This window comes from Pelodiscus sinensis, chromosome 5, assembly GCF_049634645.1.
Source record: "Pelodiscus sinensis isolate JC-2024 chromosome 5, ASM4963464v1, whole genome shotgun sequence".
In the NCBI taxonomy this organism is placed as follows: Eukaryota; Metazoa; Chordata; order Testudines; family Trionychidae; genus Pelodiscus; species Pelodiscus sinensis.
The window spans coordinates 76,740,970-76,763,907 of record NC_134715.1 but is presented as its reverse complement, the minus strand read 5'-3'; the positions used below and the strand labels follow the sequence as shown (position 1 = coordinate 76,763,907).

The window sequence follows — 22,938 nt, the reverse complement described above, 5'->3', positions numbered from 1 at the left end:
TACCATAATCCAATTTTGTATTTATTGCTTACAAATGCTTCAAATTATGATAAGTCTTTGGTAAAAATAAAATAGATAAAATTTCCACAATAACTTTACATGAAATATTGCACTACAGGGCTCTTCAATACACAAGAATAAAGGAGTATTCAAATCCTCAACGAGGAAATTAACTGTACAACATTAATTAATTTACCACTATTAAGCAAAACTTCATTTATCATAAACGTTTAAAATATTTTCTAGAGTCTTACAACTTATATTAACATTTATATTTCAGTCTGTATCTTAAACCAAAAGTATTCAAATATAACAATTTAAATAAAACTGGCAATTATACAGCATTGTTCTTCTACCCTACTACAGCATCAGATCTTTTCAAGTCTGTTTACTTCACATAAAACTGGAGAAAGAAAACTAAAAAATACTTAATAGTCCTCAGCCCTCTGTGGAAAAGAGGAAGATAAGGTTCATGTCTATTTTTACACAGACATTTCTTTAGTGGTTCACTTGTGCAGATTCAAACATGAGCAGCTTTAAGCTGCTCTGAATGAATTCTTAGCTCAGGACACAGTTCAGTTAGCAGCAGTTCCAACAAGACCTGAAAAAAAACAAAAAAAGAAAACCACTCCAGTTATGTAAAGAGCAAACAAAAATTTCTACCTCCCTTCTGAGCTGTTCTGAGAATCATAAATAATAGGGTCACCAGGTTCATACATTTCATCTTACATGGAACTATCATAAATTTCCCATATGCCAATATAATCATGCAGCGCTGTGTTATTTGCATTACCTCAAAACTGATTTCACAAAAGATGACCTAGAAAATCAGTTTCTAATCATATGAGAAAAAGGAAGCTGGAGGAGGGAGTTGTCAGTGTTGACACAATGTGCAAGATCCTCATCTGGTATTAATTGGAACAACTCTACTGAAAACATATCAGCTAAGGATCTGTCCCACTATATCCAAGAGGATCTCTATCAGGTGTAGAAAGCAGTACAGTAAACTTCCGATAATCTCGCACCTTTAGGACCCAGGGGGTGCCGGATTATCAGATATGCTGGACTATCAGAAGGGGGGGCTATGAGGGGTCTGGAGTGGGGTGGGAGGGAATGCCACCCCAGGCCCCTCATAGCCCCCCCTTACGATAGTCCGGCTCTGCCCCAGGCGTCCCTGACTCAGCCACTGCTGGTCAGCTTCAGCAGCAGCTGAATCGGGGATGCCTGCAATAGAGCAGCTGGGATGCTGCCGGGTTGGTCCCGCAGCGCCGAGGGGTGGCGCTACGGCACCAACCCAGCAGCACTCCAGCTGCTCTTGGGGATGCCTGGGACAGAGCAGCTAGGGTACTGCCCGGTTGGTCTCGTAGAGCTGCCCCTCGGGGCTGCGGGACCAACCCGGCAGCAACCCAGCTGCTCTTGGGGATGCCTGGGGCAGAGCAGCTGGAGTGCTGCCGGGTTGGTCCCGCAGCGCCGAGGGGCAGCGCTACAAGACCAACCCCGCAGCACCCCAGCTGCTCTGCCCCAGGCGTCTGGATTCAGCCTGCTGTTGAAACTGACGCTGCTGGTCAGTTTCAGCAGCGGCTGAATCTCGACACCTGGGGCAAACCAGCTGGGGTGCTGCCGGGTTGGTCCCGTAGCAGCTCTGCCCCGGGCTTCCTGGAATCAGCCGCTAATCTGTTTCAGCAGCGGCTGAATTGGGGACCCCTGGGGCAGAGCACCTGGGATCCTGCCGGGTTGGTCCCACAGCACCGTCCTTTGGTGCTATGGGACCAACCAGGCAGCACTCCAGCTGCTCTGCCCCAGGCGTCCCCAAGAGCAGCTGGGGTGCTGCTGGGTTGGTCCCGCAGCCCCAAGGGGCAGCGCTACGAGACCAACCCGGTAGCACCCCAGCTGCTCTGCTCCCGGCTTCCCAGATTCAGCTGCTGGTCAGTTTCAGCAGCAGCTGAATGGGGAAGCCTGTTCGGCTGGCCCAGCACTTCCGGGTTCCTGATGGTGCCGGACCATCAGGAGTCCCGGAGCATTGGATGCCAGACTAATGAAGTTTTACTGTACTAAGTTGTATTTCTGTCTGAACCAGAAGTTTCTTTTTTATAAACATTTGTTCAACATGCAAAATTAGAAAGTTTAAATGACAATTTAAATGCAGATTTTTGTAACATCCCTTTACTGGGAAAAGAATCATTAAAAACTTTGTAAACCTTCTAAATATAATAAATCTCTGCAAGAAAGCAATTTCTTGTTTATATGCATGTTGACATTTCTAAGCCTACCAATTATTTTTATTGTCATAACACCTAGGAGTCCTACTGATGGACTAGGACCAATTGTGCCAGGCACTGTACAAACAAAGAAGATAAAGACAGTCTTTAAGGTTCTAATATTGAGCCATTAGAATATTCAGAACTTAGTAGGCTAATCAAATTCACAGAGAACACTCTGGTTACTCACATATAGTAGATGCTTATTGGCTCTAGTTTCTTGCAGTGCATTGAACACTTTGATTATACCATGACGGGCATTTTGTTGTCCAACAAGGCTTTGCAGAGCATCTGCAACAAACATTTTAGATTATATTTTTATACTGATGTTGATAAAAAATTATCTGCTTACAATTACTCAATGGCAACTACACCAAAAGATACCACATAACATAACAGGGACGAGAATTATACTGATAAGCAAGAAACTGAAGTACACACTTAACTTAAAACATATAAGCTGTCAATGAATGAGACTACTTGCGTGCTTAAAGTTAGGCATATGATTAAGCATCTGCATCAAATATCTTTACAATCAGAATTTTGTTAATGCTGTTTTGGTTACACCCAGTAATTGCTATGATCAAAGATATACACTGGGCATATTGGGTGTTTAGCAGAACAGAGCACCAGGCCTGTATTCTCATATTATTCAGATATTCACATACTGTGCACAACATAACTGTAGATACGTGATACCATTAAGAAAATTAGTCAAAAATATCAGTATCTGATCATCTGAACAAGTTATTTGAAGGAGACATGTACCTCAGTTTTGTCACAGTGCTGTCTCTTAATATTAAAAAGCCTACATATCCCCAAATACAGAGCAATAAAAACATTTCTAAATGAATAACTAGGGCTTTCTTGGTTGACCATTAGCAACATGTGGCACATTCTGTTTTGTTATATAAACATAATCTAAAACAACCTGTGTTTTTCATGAAGAAACTATGTTCAACTATTTTATTTAAGCCAAGTACAATGTACCAAAAGCCAAATATGATGTTCTTTATACTATATTTCAAATATTTTCAATGCACATCTTGGGCTACGTCTACATTGGCCCCTTTTCCGGAAGGGGCATGTTAATTTCACGAGTCGTAATAGGGAAATCCGCGGGGGATTTAAATCTCTCCCGCAGCATTTAAATAAAAATGTCCGCCGCTTTTTTCCGGCTTTTAGAAAAGCCGGAAAAGAGCGTCTACACTGGCCCCGATCCTCCGGAAAAAGCGCCCTTTTCCGGAGGATCTTATACTTTGAAGTAGGAATAAGATCCTCCGGAAAAGGGCGCTTTTTCCGGAGGATCGGGGCCAGTGTAGACGCTCTTTTCCGGCTTTTCTAAAAGCCGGAAAAAAGCGGCGGACATTTTTATTTAAATGCCGCGGGGGATATTTAAATCCCCCGCGGATTTCCCTATTACGACTCGTGAAATTAACATGCCCCTTCCGGAAAAGGGGCCAATGTAGACGTAGCCCTTGTGTTGTGTTTTGTCTGTTGAACATAAATTTAAAATTACTGAAAAGTGTGTGTAACAGAGAGATTAGTGAAGCAGTCGAATATATCATTGAAGCCTACTTTCCCAAGGTGATAAAGAAATCAGGTAGTAGGGTATTTAGGGTATTAGGCTAAAATTTGAAATCCATCTTTACAATTATCAGCAACAGCCACATCTCCTGAGCTCTCATTGCCAGGACACATATCTCTATCAAGAAATGTAATTAACTTTAAAGGAGGAAAAGATTAACTTAAACTTTGCCTACAATGAAACATGGTGTAACAGGAAGCTATATGGAAATGGCTAGGTCATCCTCAGAAGAGGAAGAAGCTGCAAGTAAGTATTGGCTTGGAAACTATATCATCAACTAAGGGTGTATAGGATAGTAATTTCAAAGAAAAGGAAAATGTGTGTGCTCTACTTTTGTGCAAGGTATGTGATAGCAATAGGAATGGCTCATATAGCGTGCTGAGACCATGTCTACAAAGTAAAGCCAAGAAGATCTAACAGGTGAGCAGCACTTCTGAAAATCAGGCCACTTAGGTTAGTTTCTTAAACCCAAATAGCTCATAAATCAGAGCGTGAAGAGTTGTGCCTAAAATATTCTGTACTTTGACTGAATGGAAAGAGATGTTAATCTGTAGGACAAGTTTAATGTATTAGCTAAACTGCTCAGAAGAGGTTAGAACATGGAATTCAGAAAGAGGAATTCTGGATTTTTTTTCTTGATCCTATCCCTAAATTGTTGTATTTGGCACTGGAAACGTTTAAACTCCCATCTTACCATCTGAAGGGGGATGGCAAGTGGCATGAGTGCAGGTCAGAGTAGAAGAGGGTGGCCGTGCAGCCAGAGAGAAGTGGTGCTTTGAAAGGAAAACTGCCACTTTTTTCCAGCTGGCAATTGTGTTACAGTTCCCTGCTCCTTCTGAGTTTTCTGATCCACGCTTACACCACTCACCATTACCTGGTAAGCGAGGATGAGGTGCAGACTGTGAGGGGAAAGGAGCCACTGGACCCCATATGGAGCCTGCAACTGCATTGGTTACCATGAAATTTGGGGCAATGTGGTGCCCCAAGCAGCTGTGTGTTTTGTTTATCAGTAGGGGACAACCTTCTGGAAGAGGCTGATTCTGAAATCTCAGCTAACGGAGAAGAGTCAAATCCTACAGGCCTCACTACCATTTTTTAAAATGTTGTTAGAGGTGGGCATAGAAGTCCGATTCTGCACTGAACAGCACTGCAATTTGCCTTCTAGAGGTGCTAGGAATAAGGCCCAGGATTAAGATTGTGCCTGTTTTCAGCATTAGAAGGTATGATCTATACTGCAAAGAGAAAAGTGTAGGGCTAGCCTTTGTTTGTTCCAAGTGTGGTTATGTAGCTCACCTGGAATGAAACACAGATGATGGGCTCACCTGGAATGTTTTCAAGTAGTTTTTGCTGTGCTCTCTGTTTTGTCTCCTGACTTTGCTCTTCACTTTTGGATCTTGTTGGGGCTGCTAATTTTCCATTTGGCCAGAAAGCATCTCGGAATACACTGATGTAGTAAACAAGCATTGGCTCGCTGAATATCCAGCTTACTGTGTCACGTATTTGTCTTTAAAAAGAAATGACTGTGTCATTAGTCATACAGGGCGCCCCCACTATAAGTCGCTCCGGCATACATCCATTCCGCACTAAATTCGTTGATGCTTGTAGGAATGGATGTGTTATACGGCCTCCCATTCCCCACTCTTAAGTCACACACACACAAAAAATTGTGCAAATGGAAGTCAGCCGCAGGGAAAAAATTCCCTGCTTTAAGTTGTTTTGCTATAAGTCCAAGTTTTTTGGAACGTATCTTGGATTTATAGTGAGGACGGCCTGTACCTCAGATGTTACACAAAAAGAAATAGTGGAGGCCACAACCAATTTTATAAAACTGTACCAATTTATTATTTCAGTTGATTTGGCTACTGCCCCCCACTTCCTATTATGTTATGTGCACTCTGATTGGAAATGAAACTTGAGTTGCTCCAAATGTCTGATACAGGAGTACGGAAAAGACGGAACTCAGTGCAATGTAAGGAACACACATATTTACATGAGTGGACCATAGCATTACATCAGGGCCATATACAAAGGCGCCCTCCTTAGGAGAAGCAGAGGAGTGGGAAAATCTGCACCGATAAGCAAAATAGTAGTTGGGAACCACAACTTGATAGCATGGGCATAAGTTCCAGACAGATAAAACAGGATGAAGCTTTTTCTAGAAAAGTACCCTGAAAACGCCTTAATCAACTGTGCTACAACCATGCAGACTGAGAGCTAGTAACCTCCTGCTGGGGCTAACTATTATCTCAGGCACCCTTCACTTAAAGAGCTCAAGTTCTGGGATATACAACCAGCTCCAAAGCAATGACCTACCATCAGGGCCATCCCTAGGGGAGTGCAGGGTTTGGGACAAATCAGCCTATATTGGCCCTCCTTAACATATTTTATACAGATGAAATCTAGTTATAGTGAACCTAAAGGGCAGCTATAGGTTAAATAGTGATAGTGCCCAGCTGTATGATTAGCTATATTGTACATATGTATAATTACAATGAAGCTCCTATAATAAAACTCACCACGAGGAAGCCAGAACTCAAGACATCTCAGGTGTCCGGTATTCTCTGAATATTTTTACCGGACAGGAGCTGAAAATACCAGACTGTCCGGGTGAATACCGGACACCTGGCAACCATACCCTGAGGTGTACATGTAATTAGCATTACATGGAAAAGATTACAACCACCTTCATCTTTAATATGGTGATATGGCCTTCAGAGATAGAATGGAGATTTTCAGACACACAAATGGGAGGTAGTCAATGAGAGGGGAATGACTTTCTTTTTAAAAATGACTCCAGGTTTATGTAGGAGTAACATCAGGCATTCTTCAACTTGTCAAGAATTTTTCAATTTTAGTGTGGACCCCATTTAAAGAGAGAGAGAGAGAGAGAGAGCAGCCCATAGACTACTTCTCTTCTATTCACTATTGCTGAACATCCCTTAATCACTATGGCAATTGCTTAGACAGAAAAGTCATTATTGAAGAAATATTTAGGGAAAAATCCTTATCCCATCTCTGGACCCTTTACTCATAAAGTGACACAGATGTATTTGGCTGGGAGGATTTTCCCAGGGAAAAAAAACCTGTGGAAGACTGCTATAAGGCTGCCTTCTGAGGACCATCTAGCAAACCCTGACACAGGTGGTTTACCAGGGATGGAGGCCCAATATGCAGCACTGAAGAGATTCCAATCAAAGCTGTGACCTACAAAACAATTAAGGATGCTGCTGTAATTCTGGAAGCCTCCCAAAAGTATCTAAATCAGGAGTAGGGAACTTAAGGCCCAGGGGCAAAATGTGGCCCCCAGCTTGCCTAGATCCGGTCCCCGAGGCTTGGGACTCCCTCCTAACATTGGGGAGCCCATGCTGGTGCTCCAGCTCCTCCCTGCCATCTTCTCAAAGGGCTGGAGCACACAAAAGTCTACTAGCTTGGGCCCCGCAAGGCTCTGGTGTGCAAGGGGAATGTGACGAGTGTCCTTCCCCTTCTCAGTTAGGGGTCACATCAGTGTGAGGGGTTGTTTTCATTTGGTTGGTTGGTTAGTTTGGTTTTTTTGCTTCTCACTTGTGCGTGGACTCCTGATTGACAGCGGCCTCCAACCCAAATTTTGTGGGCCATGGAGAAGCCCAGAACGGAATGGGTAAAAAGATAGTTTAAAGCCATCTTAGCCTCCACCCATCCTTCCTGGGACACACCTTCAAGAGGTGCAGTGCAGGCTCTCATCTTTTCAGGATATTAGCTGTCTTTTATGCAATTTAGCATTGATACCAAGGGGGAGAGCTAGCACAATGTAGCTAACCAGCTCCTGATGTACCACTAGCAAGCGCACCATGGTCTACAATTTGTTAACTTTGGACTTAGTTTTCTTATGTCCCCTCTGATGGCTTTATACCAATAACTTTCCCCAAACCAGCAAGATGAGAGATATTTAAATATAATGTTCAAGATTTAGAAGTTTAACACAACAATGCAGAGTAACAAATTATCTCATTTTTGTAAGGTTTTTAAAAGCTTTTTTAGACCCTTAACTGGTGATTAAACCATGCAAGGATCCATGGAAAGCAAAAACCAAGATTTGCTGATGCCAAATTTCTGATCTATCGAATGACTAACAGGCGCTTACATTGGCAGAGAGACTGTATTAGTCAACTTTTTTTAACCAAGAAAGGACAAGTTTTTTCCACAGTATTTTCCATGAAGAGATTTCCAACTGTTTACTCAGCTCTGTGATGACCACATAGCATGGGCCTAAACCTCATGACAACATGGAAAAGTCTTCTTGGACTAGTAGACCACACTAATGAAAACGGACAATTTGGCTTACCAACAATGGTTATATGTTTTACCTTACAAATAAATGACATTCATCCTCCTCTCTATTTAACATTGTTTCTATCATTTAGGTAAATTTATAGTCTCTTCTACAATGGAACAGCTTAATATAAAAATCTAATTTTAGCACTAGAGAAAATATTTGTGGGTTCACAAGAAAAGCAGACAGACCCAGAAAATAAAAGCCACTCAAACCACTACTATATGTTTAACTCCTTCACAAAATACAGGATAGTATCTAAGGAGCTATGTGGTGCTAATTCACTCTGAAGAAAAAATGAACTGTCCATTTCTATAGCTTGATGCCCATTTCTCATCAATGAAATATATTTACTCTTTTGTAATTTAATTCCCCAAGTGCCAAATCCCTATGAGCCAATCTTGATTTCAGAATTGTGGTTTAGATTATATGAACAGAACCATAATGCCACACACCTGCCTCAATAGATGGGAAACTTGATGGGACCAGTAGTGATTGGGACAGCCCCATTGGAAATGGGGAGGAAGAGCACACATGTTGGGGAAATGCCAGGTGACCCTTATTCCTCTCTAGGCTCTATCTACCCATTGGTCAGCCAGAGAAGGAAGGAAGGATGACTGGCCCCTAACTCTCCCATTTCAGTCCTTGGGAGCTCCTTCTTAATCCATATTCCCAGTCTAGGTTAGATTCACCTCTGAACAACATAAGAATAAACTTAATTTTAAGTCCCAGCAAGATAAGCATGTTCATAACTATATGAACAGTGTCTACAAATATTTTCAGTCTGCTGTAGTTATTTATTCATACAGTAATGATTCCAGAATCAGAGTTAAAGCAACTTACTTGTTGATAGTTCTTCCAAAAGTGACTTGTACTAGTGCAATTAGTGTCTTTCTGACCCACTTAAACACTAGAACAACGAAAAAGGAAAGAAAAGACCAGATATTCAGTAACACTATAGTTTTCACAATCATGACCCAAAAACTACAATACATGTATCTATTATCTGTATTGTTTCACTTTTCAAGGTTTACATATATAGTTCTTTCACTTCTGAATTTTTTCCCCTGTCTGTCCTGCCTGTTATTTTTGGGCTACTTTACTAGCTCCTTCAACTTTTAGAAAAAATAAAGGTGACTGCACTGGATTGCAAGAAATACACTTTTTAGATTAGTGATATTTATTTTTGCTGTGTCTTGACAGCAGCATTTCAATTTCAGCTAGAGATTAAATCACAACCACGTATTAAGAGTTATCATTGTTGTTCACATCCAGCTCCAATCTAAACCTGTGTAGTTTCCTGCCCCAGAGTTCATGGAATAAAGGAGACTTTTCTGGGGATTGTTTGTAATTCATCACTATCATTTTAATAAAAGATTAAAGAAATATCTAACACAGTGGGTTGGAATAGTGTAAGCACCCAAAATCATTAAAGTAGCAGAAGCAACTATCATATAAAACAAAATATATGCAGTGAGTTTTCTCCCTGAATAAGCCTCAACTACCCTGTACTACTGAAAAGAAAAATAAAAGCCTTAAAAATCCATTCAACAAACTGGTCATTATAGAAACCATTCAAATTTCTCAAACTCTGGTCACTTCTCTTCTCTATTGATCTGCATCTCAAAAAATTAAATAGACGTTCTCCTCTTGCAGAAAGTGAACTGCACAGAAAATGAATAAGTTAGGTTCATGGGACAGTCTCTTCAAAATGTGCATAAGTATCAATTAACAAAGTTCTATAATGACTTTGTTTCCTTACAGTTAGAGTCTTCCAGTCAATAGGTTCAGCCATTATGTTAGTCATTTTTTCATGACTAACCATGCTGAAGCTAAGTTATGGGAGCTTTCTTTGCCCAGAGATAGACTAGCCAGAAAAAAAATGCTGCAGTACTGTAGCTCTTTGACTGATAAAAGGCCTTTTGCTGCTATATTCCAACTTGGCCAATAAAAATGTGTGGGACATTGAACAGTAGCTTAACTTTTGTCCTATTGAAGCCAGTAGGAAAACTCCCATTGGCTTCAGTAGGAATAGAATTAGGCCTATACTGAGCCTAACTGTGATCTACCCTTAACTAACAGAGGAAATGCTGAAAGATCTAAGCTTACACTTAGCATCTTGCATGACTTGATTCAATTGTGCCACCTGTCTATTAGGAGCTACCTAGCAAAAGTCCAAAAATAGAGATTAAAAATAAGGAACGTCAAGTGTTGCCACCAAGTTACGAGAAAAAATACCTAGGCCCTAGGGTATAACTGGTAATAACACAGAAAGAGCTATAGTAAATTAGAATCAATAGTTCAGGTTTTCAATTTATAGAACTAGAAAACAGGAGGAGAGAGTGTTAATATTCTGGAACATGATGTCTAGTGAATTTATACACTACAAACATTGAAGCCAAAGTAGACTTAGATTGTTCTTCCTTTTAATAGAAAGATGAACCCTGATTGTTCCAATGATAGCTTCTCTTTATTCTTTAGGGCAGTGGTCACCAACCAGTAGATCGGGATCTACTGGTAGATCTTGGAGCCTCTGACAGGTGATCCTGACTGGTTTGGCCATTTGGATATCAAGTGCTGGCCCTTCAGCTGCTCCTCCCTCCCACTGCTGAACATCTCTACCCCTTTGCCTTGGAGCTATTCCCCCAGGAGCCTCCTGCTTGCTGTGCAGGGCAGGGAAGGGAGAGGAGGGCACCAACGTCATGGTCCCCCTTCTTCCACCCTGTATCCTCTCTCCACAAAGCGGGGGCGGGGGGTACAACAGGACTAGGGTTAGAGCAAGTTTGCTGGCTGCTTTTGGGAGTGGTGCAGGGCCAGGACAAGTGTGAACCTGCCTGCCTTAGCCCCACTGCACCATCATCCAGAAGCCACCTGAGGGAAGCAGAGCCAAACTGGAGTCCACATCCTAAACCACTATCCAAATCATGACCCACCTCCTGTACCTCAAGCCCCTGCCCTAGCCCTGGGTCCCCATGCATCCAAACACCCTCCCAGGGCCTGCACCTAGAACCCCCTCCTGAAACCCAAATACCTGCCCCAAGCTCAGCTCAGAGCACCTCATGCACTAAATCCTTAACCCAAGACCAGAACCTACATCCCAACCCTCTGCCCAAGCCTGGTGAAAGCGAGAGAAAGTGGGGGAAGGAGGGAGGACAGAGTGAGCAGGGGCGTGGCCTCAGAGAAGTGGGGCAAGGAGCACAAAGGAGGTGGGACAAGGATATTTGGGTTTGAAGTAGATCTTGGATTGCACTTAAATTGAAAAAGTGATCTTGTGCTTAAAAAGGTTGGAGACCACTGCTTTAGGGATAGCTGGGGACTTATATCAAGTTTAGATCATAGGAAGGGATTATTAAACCATTTTCACATTTTGTATATTTGTAGAAACATGCAAAGAACTACACTGTTAATTTTTTGGTTTATATTGGAAAGTTTTCATTTTTAAGAATATATAATCTAAATGTTTACATTAGTTATTACCTAGCATTACTTCCTAAGCCTTTTTCCCTCATGTGTATTTCTATCAGTAGGATATATGAAATTAATCAATAGCACTGAAATTCTGGATACATTTTCAAAAAGAAAAAAAGGCAGCTTCTTGTCATCAAGAATAAATGAAGGAAACAATCTGAGTATTTGCGGCTAACTATAAAATTCTCAGTTAATTTTCACCCTTTTAGCAATGGTGTCTTGGGAAAGATCTGCATTTGCAAATATCTCCAACTGGTGTATGTAATTAGGGCACTTTGAAAAGTGTGATATCGTAGAACAGCTGCTCTGAAAAGGAAATTAAGCAAACTGTATGTTTGGAAAGATACAGCTGCATCATCTAGTGGACATAAATTAGTTCTATTTGATACGTCTGTCCATGACCTGATCGTGTAGCCATTACTCACACATGTAAGGAATGAAAGATCCAGCATCAAAGGAGTTGATATTTCTACCATTAGTTTGCTTCAGGCCTACTATGTACCTTAGATATATGTGGAGCAATAAGGGATGTGGAAGTTATGTTGCTTTGACACATGCATGTTCAAACTATTAAACTATTTACTTTCCTTTTCCTTCTAATTAGTTCATTATAAATGCAGTATACAGACATAAAAGCATACTCTGATTTTTGCTTGTGTTTTGGAAATATAGAACTTTTTCAAACAGAGGTGCAGCTTGCCAATATTGAATGCAAAATTCACAACCTGTTACAATCTTATGACTGGGAGCTAAATCCCAGAACAGTCAAAGAACTGTTACAATTTCCAAAGAAATCAGTATTTTACATTGCAAAAATATCTCAACTCATGAAAATGGTAGGAAAACAGAGATTTTTTTCATGTCTGAAAAAACAGTATTTCATAGCATTTTTCTAGACCAACTGAAACCACTAATGAGCAAACAAGTTCAAAGCTTACTTCCTCGCAGCTCAAAAATTTCTCCAATCAGCATGAAGCATGGCTCAGCAAGAGCATCTCGTTTCCCATCCACATCGTCTCCATAGTCTGACAGGTCACTATCTTCTTCTGTCTCTTCCTAAAATAGCAGTGCAGGTACAATATTAAAGGCAGCTGTTAAGGGTCCTTAATTTGAGACCTCCTTTCCCTCCCAACTACCTACTTTATGAACCTAAACCCACCTCTCATTCGTAATGGTGCAATATACTAATAATTCTGTTTTTCCTATTATTTGGTTTGGTCTTGACAGCTAAAAAATGTATTCTAAATTTAGAGTCCTTTTTCAAGGAGCTGTATAAACAGTACAGATCTCAAACAGCTCCAGTGTATCATTCTGCCATCAGTAATAAAGAAGAATATTTCTAGCCTAACAGATTTGAAGAATGTGTGGAATGACCTAGAATGGAAGAAAAGTGAGAGCATTTCGTTTAGAGATTACAAAATAAGGAATAAAGTGAAAACTCTTCTTTAATGAGTGAACATGCAGCAAGCTTTTATGGGCATTAGTACAGGTAAAAGAACAAACATGTTGTGACATTGAGCAATAGCTGAGCTGTAGCATATGATGAAACTTTGGGTGTCTTAGCAGAAGCACTGGTCTTGGATCCATTCACAATGGCCTTCCTCCAACTTTTTTGGAAACAAAAAAAGGAGTAACAAAAAATATTATGTGCTGCTTTCTCCATTTCCTTCCATCATTATTCTTTTCTTCTATCTACATGGCTGGTAAGATGAATGTAGCTGAAAGACTAAGGCAGTGGTCACCAACCAGCATTTTGGGATCTACCAGTAGATCTTAGAGCCTCTGACAGGTGATCCTGACTGGTTTGGCTAGGAAGCTCTCAAGTGCTGGAACTTCAGTTGCCCCTCCACCCACTGTCATGCTGCACCTGCCCTCTGCTTTGGAGCTGCCCCCCTGGGAGCCTTCTACTTGCTGTGCAGGGTGTGGGAGGGAGAAGAAGTAGGGTGCTGATTGGACACAGACTGGCTAACCTTGTGAGGAGGGCTTTAAACTAGGTTCGATGGGGACAGGTGAGCAAAGCCCACAGGTAAGTGCTGAATGTGCGGGACTGGGAGATGGGTTGGAAATGGGGGGGGACTACGGCCTATAATGGCAAGGAGAAAGGAGGGTCAGGGAACAACAGGGAGGCAAGATCAAATCAGTATCTTAGATGCCTATATACAAATGCAAGAAGTATGGGTAATAAGCAGGAAGAACTGGAATTGCTAACCAATAAATACAACTATGATATCATTGGTATTACAGAAACGTGGGATGGGACGCATGATTGGAATGTTGTTATGGAAGGGTACGGCTTGCTCAGGAAGGACAGACAGGGAAAAAAGGGAGGAGGGGTTGCCTTGTATATTAAAAATGTACACACTTGGACTGAAGTGGAGATGAACGTAGGAGATAGCTGTGTAGAGAGTCTCTGGGTTAAGCTAAAAGGGGTAAAAAACGAGGGTGATAACATGCTAGGAGTCTACTACAGGCCACCTAGCCAGGTGGAAGAGGTGGATGAGGCCTTTTTTAAACAATTAACAAAACTATCCAAAGCCCAAGATATGGTGGTGATGGGGGACTTCAACTATCCAGACATATGTTGGGAAACTAACACAGCGGGGCACAGGCTATCCAATAAGTTTCTGGACTGCATTGGAGACAACTTTCTGTTTCAGAAGGTTGAAAAAGCTACCAGAGGAGAAGCTGTTCTGGATTTGGTTTTAACAAATAGGGAGGAACTAGTTGAGAACTTGAAAGTGGAAGACAGTATAGGGGACAGTGATCATGAAATAATAGAGTTCATGATCTTAAGGAAAGGTAGAAGGGAGACCAGCACAATTGAGGTAATGGATTTCAGGAAGGCTGATTTTGATAAGCTCAGAGAACTTGTAGGTAAGGTCCCATGGGAAGCAAGACTGAAGGGAAAAACAACTGAGGAGAGTTGGAAGTATTTCAAAGGGTCGTTGCTAAGGGCCCAAAAGCAAACAATTCCGCTGTGTAGGAAAGATAGAAAATATGGCAAAAGACCAGCTTGGCTTAACAAGGAGATCTTGCATGATCTCAACATAAAAAAGGAGTCATATAAAAAATGGAAACTAGGACAAATAACAAAGGATGAATATAGACAAGCAACACGGGAATGCAGGGGCAAGATTAGAAAGGCAAAGGCACAAAATGAGATCAAACTAGCTACAGGCATGAAGGGAAACAAGACCACCTTTTATAAATACATTAAAAGCAAGAGGAAGACCAAGGACAGGGTAGGCCCACTGCTTAGTGAGAAGGGAGAAGCAGTAACAGGAAACTAGGAAATGGCAGAGATGCTCAATGACTTCTTTGTTTCGGTCTTCACCGAGAAGTCTGGAGGTGTGCCTAACGTAGTGAATACAAGCAGAGAGAGGGTAAGTTTAGAAGATAGGATACAGAAAGAACAAGTTAAAAATCACTTAGGAAAGTTAGATGTCAGCAAGTCACCAGGTCCTGATGAAATGCATCCCAGGATACTCAAGGAGCTGATAGAGGAGGTATCTGAGCCTTTAGCTATGATTTTTGAAAAATCATGGCAGACAGGGGAGATTCCAGAAGACTGGAAAAGGGCAAATATTGTGCCCATCTATAAAAAGGGGAATAAGAACAACCCAGGAAACTACAGACCGGTCAGCCGGTCAGTTTAACGTCTGTCCCAGGGAAGATAATGGAGCAGGTAATTAAGGAAATCATATGCAAACACTTGGAAGGTAATAAAGTGATAGGGAATAGCCAGCATGGGCTTGTGAAGAACAAGTCATGCCAAACTAATCTGATAGCTTTCTTTGATAGGATAACGAGCCTTGTGGATAAGGGAGAAGTGGTGGATGTCATATACCTAGACTTTAGTAAGGCATTTGATACGGTCTCGCATGATATTCTTATTGATAAACTAGGCAAATATAACTTAGATAGGGCCACGATAAGGTGGGTGCATAATTGGCTGGATAACCGTAGTCAGAGAGTTGTTGTTAATGGTTCTAAATCCTGCTGGAAAGGGATAACAAGTGGAGTTCCTTAAGGGTCTGTTTTGGGACCCGTACTGTTCAATATCTTCATCAATGATGTAGATATTGGGATAGAGAGTACGCTTATTAAGTTTGCAGATGATACCAAACTGGGTGGGGTTGCAACTTCTTTGGAAGATAGGGACATAATTCAAAATGACCTTAGCAAGTTAGAGAAATGGTCAGAGGTAAACAGGATGAGGTTTAATAAAGAGAAATGCAAAGTGCTCCACTTAGGAAGGAACAATCAGTTCCATATATACAAGATGGGAAGCGACTGTCTAGGAAGGAGCATGGCGGAAACAGTGTGATGCTGTTGCAAAAAAAGCAAATATGATTCTAGGTTGTATCAACAGGTGTGTTGTAAGCAAAACTCATGAAGTCATTCTGCCGCTCTACTCTGCACTAGTTAGGCCTCAGCTGGAGTACTGTGTCCAGTTCTGGGCGCCACATTTTAAGAAAGATGTGGAAAAATTGGAAAGGGTACAGAGAAGAGCGACAAGAATGATTAAAGGTTTAGAGAACATGACCTATGAAGCCAGGCTTCATGAACTGGGCTTGTTTAGTTTGGAAAAAAGAAGATTAAGGGGGGACATGATAGCGGTTTTCAAATATCTAAAAGGGTGTCACAAGGAGGAAGGAGAAAATTTGTTCCTCTTGGTTTCTGAGGACAGGACAAGGAGTAATGGGCTTAAAGTGCAGCAGGGGAGGTTTAGATTGGACATTAGGAAAAAATTCTTAACTGTCAGGGTGGTCAAATATTGGAATAAATTGCTAAGGGAGGTGGTGGAATCTCCCTCTCTGGAGATATTTAAGAACAGGTTAAATAGACATCTGTCAGGGATGGTGTAGACGGAGCTTGGTCCTGCCTTGAGGGCGGGGGGCTGGACTCGATGACCTCTCGAGGTCCCTTCCAGTCCTATTATTCTATGATTCTATGTCAGAATGTCCCTCCTCTCCCAACTTCTGTACCCTGTCTCCACACAGAGAAAAGGGGATGGACGGGGCGTGGCAATACAAATGTCTGTCACTCTCACACATTGTGTGTGCTCTGTCATTTTCACAAACACACAATGCCCTTCACTCTCATCTCCCGACCCAACACATACGTGGGAGGGTTGTTGTTACTTCTTTTATTGCTTGCAAAGTGGGTTAGTTTGGGGTTTTGACTGGTCTGTGCATTTTATAATTTTCATTTCTCTCTTACGTTTAAATTTAATTCTTTGAATAGTGAGTTCTAAAATGCCTAACCTGCTGTGGCTGGAGTAATTATCCCTGTGGTAATTGCTGCTCCTAGATGTGACTTGAATGTCCCTGCAGCCCACGAGAGGGGCAGAGCACGGGGTCTTCACAAGCTGTCTTGGCCTGCCAACACCATTCCTGCAGCTCTCATTAATCAATAACAGGGAACCGTGGCCAGTAGAAGTTGTGGGCTCAGTGCATGTGGATGAGGGGCAGCACATGGTGCCATGGAGCCATTGTTGTACAGACCAGCTTTCAGGAATGGTGCAGGGCCTGGGCAGGAGTAAGCCTGCCTTAACTCCACTGCTCCACAACCTGGAAGCCGCCTCAGTTAAACGCTGCCCAGCCAGAGCCTGCTTTCTGAATCCCTGTCCCAGCCCTGAACCTTCTCCTACACCCAACCTCCTGCCCCAGACTTGAGTCCCCCTGCACCCAAATTCCTTCCAGAGTTTGCACGCTAAATCCCAATTCCCCTGCCCTGGACTAAGCCCAGAGCCCCTCACATACTACGAACCCTTTGGCCCAAGACCAGAATGATGGAGTGAGCATGGTGAGGCCTCAGAGAAGGGGTAGAGCAGGGGAGCGGCCTGAGAGAAGGGGTGGAAAGGAAGTGGAGCCAAAGGTATTTGGATTTGAGGTAGATCTTACATTGCACTTAAATTGAAAAAGTGATCTTGTTGTTTAAAAAGTTGGGGTACGTCTACACTGCATCCCTAGTTCGAACTAGGGATGCAAATGGAGACAACCGAAGTAGTTAATGAAGCGGGGATTTAAATATCCCACGCTCCATTAACATGATCTCGCCGGCGCGCTAGTTCGAATCACGGCTGATTCGAAGCAGGAAGTGCGCGCCGGGACGCGTTAGTTCGGACTAAAGCCCTTAGTCCGAACTAATGTTACTCTTCAAAAAATGAGGAGTAACATTAGTTCGGACTAAGGGCTTTAGTCCGAACTAACGCGTCCCGGCGCGCACTTCCTGCTTCGAATCAGCCGTGATTCGAACTAGTGCGCCGGCGAGACATTGTTAATGGAGCGCGGGATATTTAAATCCCCGCTTCGTTAACTACTTCGGTTGTCTCCATTTGCATCCCTAGTTCGAACTAGGGATGCAGTGTAGACGTACCTTTGGAGACTACTGGACTAAAGGGATTAGTCAGCTGAGTTCAGCAGTACAGGGGAGAGAGGGAGGAAGGACTGTATGTTAGGGCTTTCCCCCATTTCTTAACTTGTAGACCAGCGGTTCTCAAATGTTTTGGGCTCCGGAGCCCTTTACACGCATAAAAATTTATGCGGAGCCCCAGCGGATCTCTGATTGTATGTGTTGTACCTATCGATGTTTCCAGTTTGTCAACCTCGAGGAGCCCCTGGGGATGTCTCGTGGAGCCCTGGGGCTCCACGAAGCACAGTTTGAGAAACACTGTTGTAGACAATCTACAAGGAATACCCTGCAATAGGATGAAAAAAGCATGTTGTCAACACCATTGCTATCTCTTCCTAGACATGGATGTTACTGGATCCTCCATGTCCTGCTCCCTGAGTCAAATCCTTTGTCTCCCAACTCTCGTTTGGTCACGCAAAGACTGCAACAGGAAGATCACTGCTTCCAATTCAAAAACCCACACTGTATTTTCTATTGTCTCTCCTGGCTTCCTGCCAACTCACTTCCTACTTCCCTACCATTCTTGGTTATCCTCTAGGATCCACTGTGTCTATGGTTTTCACTCTTCCCAGCAACTTAGTTAACTGAATGGCTGAAATATCCAGGAAAGGGTAATACCCCTCCCATTCATCACACAATCATTGAAAGTTTTCAAAAAAAGGTCAGACACTCCTGAGGAATAGTTTATGTTTATTTGGTCCTGTCTCAGTACAGAAGGACTGATGTTTATGTTTATTTGGACCTGATGACTTACCAAGCAAGGCCCCTTCCAGCCCTACATTTATATAATTCTATCTTTGTGTATCTTTTGCTTTGTCTTTTCCTCCATTTTTTTCAATCTGTTCTCTTTTTCCACCCCCTTATTTCTCTTCCTCTCTCATTCCCTGTCATTGTGTTCTTGCCTTTCTTCTCCCATGTTTCTTGAATCTTTCTCCTTCCATCATGTGTGTGCATATATAAATGTACGTATTTTGAGAGGCAGTCGGCACATATGCACACACAATCAGGCATCTTTCTTGAGATCTATTTTCAATAAAAGAATAAAAAAAGTTATCTTTCACTCCCATCTAAGGGTATGTCTACACTAGCCCCCTAGTTTGAACTAGGGAGGCTAATGTAGGCATTCGAAGTTGCAAATGAAGCCGAGGTATAACAGTTAACACGAACTAAGGACTTAGTTCGAGTTAATGTTTGACTGCCGCGTGTAGCCGCGGGCAGTTAGTTCGGACTAGGGGAATTTAAAAATGGCGCCCGGACGGGAAGATGCAAATAAAACCCAGGATATTTAAATCCCAGGCTTAACTTGCAACTTCGAATGCCTACATTAGCCTCCCTAGTTCGAACTAGGGGGCTAGTGTAGACATACCCTAAGAGTCTAAGGCTTTCCAGTGAAGGTATTTTTATTTTTCATATTAGCAGAATATACATTTATATTTTACAGAGATACAATTGCAAGACTAATTTGAAAAGAAAGAACAGCTGTTTCTGATCATATAAATCTACAAAATGAAATATTACTATCTATAGAAATAGCTGCAAGAGTATAATTTATAGACAGACAGATAGATAAGACATATGCAAAAGTAGCCAATACCACACTGAGCTGCAAAAAAGACCTCCTTGTGTAAGTAGAACAGGTAACGTAGTCTACAATAACCCACAAATGTCCCATAAGTGTATTTAAACGGTAGATGGGTCATCTTCACAGAGTGGCTTCAATATGCCGCAAAACTACTTTTATAACTGTAATCTCCTGAAGTGACATGCCCCAAGAGAGGAACAGAAGAGAAAAAAAAGATGGAAATGGCTCCTTGCAGCTGCTGTACCTGAAATACTAACTGCATAGAATATAAAAATCAACCACAACCCTCACTGCAAAAAAACAATAAATGTGTTAATGAACTATTCTTTGCTGCATTTTGAACAAGACAGATTATTTTAAAGCTCGGTGCAAGATGCTACAGCTGAATCAACTACAGGGCCTCCCATGTAGCTCTCAAAGTTCTCTCCATGCTGCCTATAGTGTTTACAAAACCTAATTTTGCATCAAGAGTCTGCCAGCGGAAGACATACTGAAGGTTGGATAAGGAATTGGCAGTCGGCAGGATTTTCAAAGGATTACCCTCATCTAGGGCTAATCCAATTCCAGCTGACATTTCCTACTGAGAGCTGGTTCATGTCCTTAGAGACACTGAGGCCAAGTCTATTCCTGCATTATGATGGATAAAATCACTAGGTTGTGGAAGTAAGCAATAGGGTCTCCTGGGAAGAGCAAGTCACCTGAATAACTCTAGGGCACCTACTATGAACTCAGATACTATCTTCTTTTCTTGGAGATGAACACAGAAAGAGAGTTGCATATCCACTTTTCTTCTGACAGAAGAAGAGAGCTATGTGGGCCACTGAGAAAACAGTCCTACTTAAATAAGAACCCATTTGCCTTGAATAATACTTTTCACCTTTTGGGAAAGTAGTGGTTTGAAAGAGTATCAGGAAAAAAGGTACTGCTGGGCCCCCGTTACTGCTTGGCCACAGGGTCCAGAGCTCCCTACTGCACTGCCTGCCCCTCTGTGTCCTGCCCCCTGGCTCCCAGATGAGTCTCCGTGTCCCTCTGCAACTCCTACCCTGCAGCCCAACCTCCCTATACCTGGCTCTGTGATCCAAGAACATCCATGGTCCGGTAGGACCATGGATGTTGCCAAACCAGAGAGTCCTGGTTAAGGGAGGTACAACCTGTAGTCCCACACTTCGAGGAGGTACTGCACAGCCACACAGAAAAACTACAGTCCCCATACTGAACAGCATATAAGCAACTTTTATAAATTGAAAGCAGCAAAAATAAATTAAAAAAAGACAGTATAAAAAAAAATATGTAACTTTTGTCCTAGACAACTAAAGCACTCCCTGACACTAGGGATGTAAAACATTTAAAAAATCATTAGCTGTGTAGCCAATAGAAATTCTATTGTTTACGTGGTTTATCATGGCTCCTAGAGCCGGTACTCCTGGTCCCCTCAGGGCTCCCATCAGCCCTATAAAGAATTTAACTGGTGCCGGTAATCAATAAGCATGAGCTTATCGGTTAACTGGTTACACGGTTAAATTCTTACATCCCCTACCTGACACACACAAAAAGAACTACTTGAATGGCATGGAAGAGGGACATATGGTGGGGAGGATCAGAGCCAGTGAATTTGGATGCCTTATTTCTGGTTGTCAAATTTCAACACTACACAGAAGAAAACCATATCGATGAATGGTATATACAGAACATTACATGGAGGATGCAGAGAAGCAGAACAAAAGAAAAGCTTTTTTAAGAAAGATATTCACCTAACCACCTCTGTCTGGGTTTCACAATCACAAGACAGCAGAAATATCCCTGAATCTTTCTAGAAGCACATCATGTTCAAGGCTGGAAAACTCAGAAGGTTTGCTAGCAAACGATATCCCAGGCTGCTTATATTTCATTAACTTGGAATATGCAGTTTATACCATTGTCTCCATTCTATATTTTCCACAGAGAAAAAATATGTTCTATTGGCAAACTGCATTAAATGCAGTAGTGTTTTAATAACTCACTGTTGGTTTGCTTAAACCAGTGGTAGGGAACCTGTTTTGGTTTGGGGGTCACTGACCCACAGAAAAATCCACCGTGGGCCGCACACAAGCAAGAAACAAACGAACAAAAAGCCCTCACTGACTGAGAAGCAGAAAGACAGTTCCCATATTCCCCATACACCAGACCCTGGATTGGAGGGCACATTAGTAGATTTTGTGTGCTTCAGCCCTGTGGGAGGATGGTGGGGGAATGAGTGTGCCAGCTCGGGCCCCCCCAATGCTAGGGGAGCCTTGAGCCTCAGGGGCTGGATTTAGACAAATCGAGGGCCACATCTGGTCCCCGGGCCTGAGGTTCCCTGCCCTTGGTTTAAACTGAACAGCATCTCCAGTAATACCTCCAGTATTAACTCCCACTCAAATGCAGTATATTAACAGATTATATTGGACACAATTAAATCTAGGATATTACTTTTCTACCACTCACTTCTTGATGAGAAAAGAAATCACCAGGTAGTCTTTCCAGAAATGATGAGAGTGAAAAAGCAGATTTCTTTCCTTGCACATCAATAACTTTGAGGTGCTCAGGGGAAGGGCTCAAAAAGGCATAAAGTGCTTCACTCTGACATAATCTTTCATCAGAAAGCAGCTTCTACGGAGAAAATGGGATAAAGAATATTCACATTTCAATTAAATATGAATTATTTAACAAGAAGGTGCAACATGCTCCTCAGTACATCTGATTAATACACTAATCAGGTGCAGAGTAAGAGAAGCATTAGTGAATAAGAATAGTGTCCACCACATCTTGAGAGAGACTTGAATTTCAGGAATGTTTTCCAGATTAGAAGCATTTTTTGTTAAAACTTTTTTAAAGGAAATATCCTTATGCCATGCAAATTAGTTCCTAGAAATTCATTTTAAAAGCTGATGTATTTAAAAAAAGAGTAAAACTAAAATTACTATAAAAATAACATGGTGGAGTTCCAAGCTAGAGTCTTACAGCCACTCTGAGATCAAACTGACTTACCACTAGAGAGATGGTTTTGCTAAATGCCAATGCCACAAGCTCAACTTGAGACCTGAAACTCAAGAGGAGTTCCTTTTGGCTTGTACAATGCCTCCTCCCTTCCACCTTTTCCTCTCCTCACACCAGTGAAAATCTAAACACAAGGACTGACTCAGCTCTCATTTATGCTGTTCATATTCTAATGGTTAAAATGGATTTACTCCTGATTTAGGCCAGTGTGAAAGGAATATTAGGCTTACAGGTAACAATGCTGGTAAAATACTGTATGATCTAGAACACAGACCAGCTCATTTTGGCTCTGCACTTATTT

At 42.0% G+C, this 22,938-nt stretch overlaps 1 protein-coding gene across 6 annotated transcripts in view; it reads right to left on the bottom strand.

Moving 5' to 3' along the window:
* SNX25 (sorting nexin 25) overlaps nucleotides 1–22,938 on the bottom strand; it is a 134,096-nt gene continuing 111,158 nt past the window's right edge. For 2 of the 6 annotated variants that reach the window (XM_075930316.1, XM_075930317.1), the window contains 6 exons: nucleotides 22,086–22,250; nucleotides 12,562–12,679; nucleotides 8,999–9,065; nucleotides 5,169–5,350; nucleotides 2,449–2,549; nucleotides 1–601 (listed from right to left, as the gene is read on the bottom strand). In XM_075930316.1, coding sequence (XP_075786431.1) covers nucleotides 521–601; nucleotides 2,449–2,549; nucleotides 5,169–5,350; nucleotides 8,999–9,065; nucleotides 12,562–12,679; nucleotides 22,086–22,250 — 714 coding nt within the window. In that variant the 3' untranslated portion in view covers nucleotides 1–520. Of the gene's footprint in view, nucleotides 602–2,448; nucleotides 2,550–5,139; nucleotides 5,351–8,998; nucleotides 9,066–12,561; nucleotides 12,680–17,977; nucleotides 19,064–22,085; nucleotides 22,251–22,938 lie in introns of those variants that run through there. The other 4 variants (XR_012904267.1, XM_075930318.1, XM_075930320.1 and 1 more) reach the window with 4 other exon arrangements.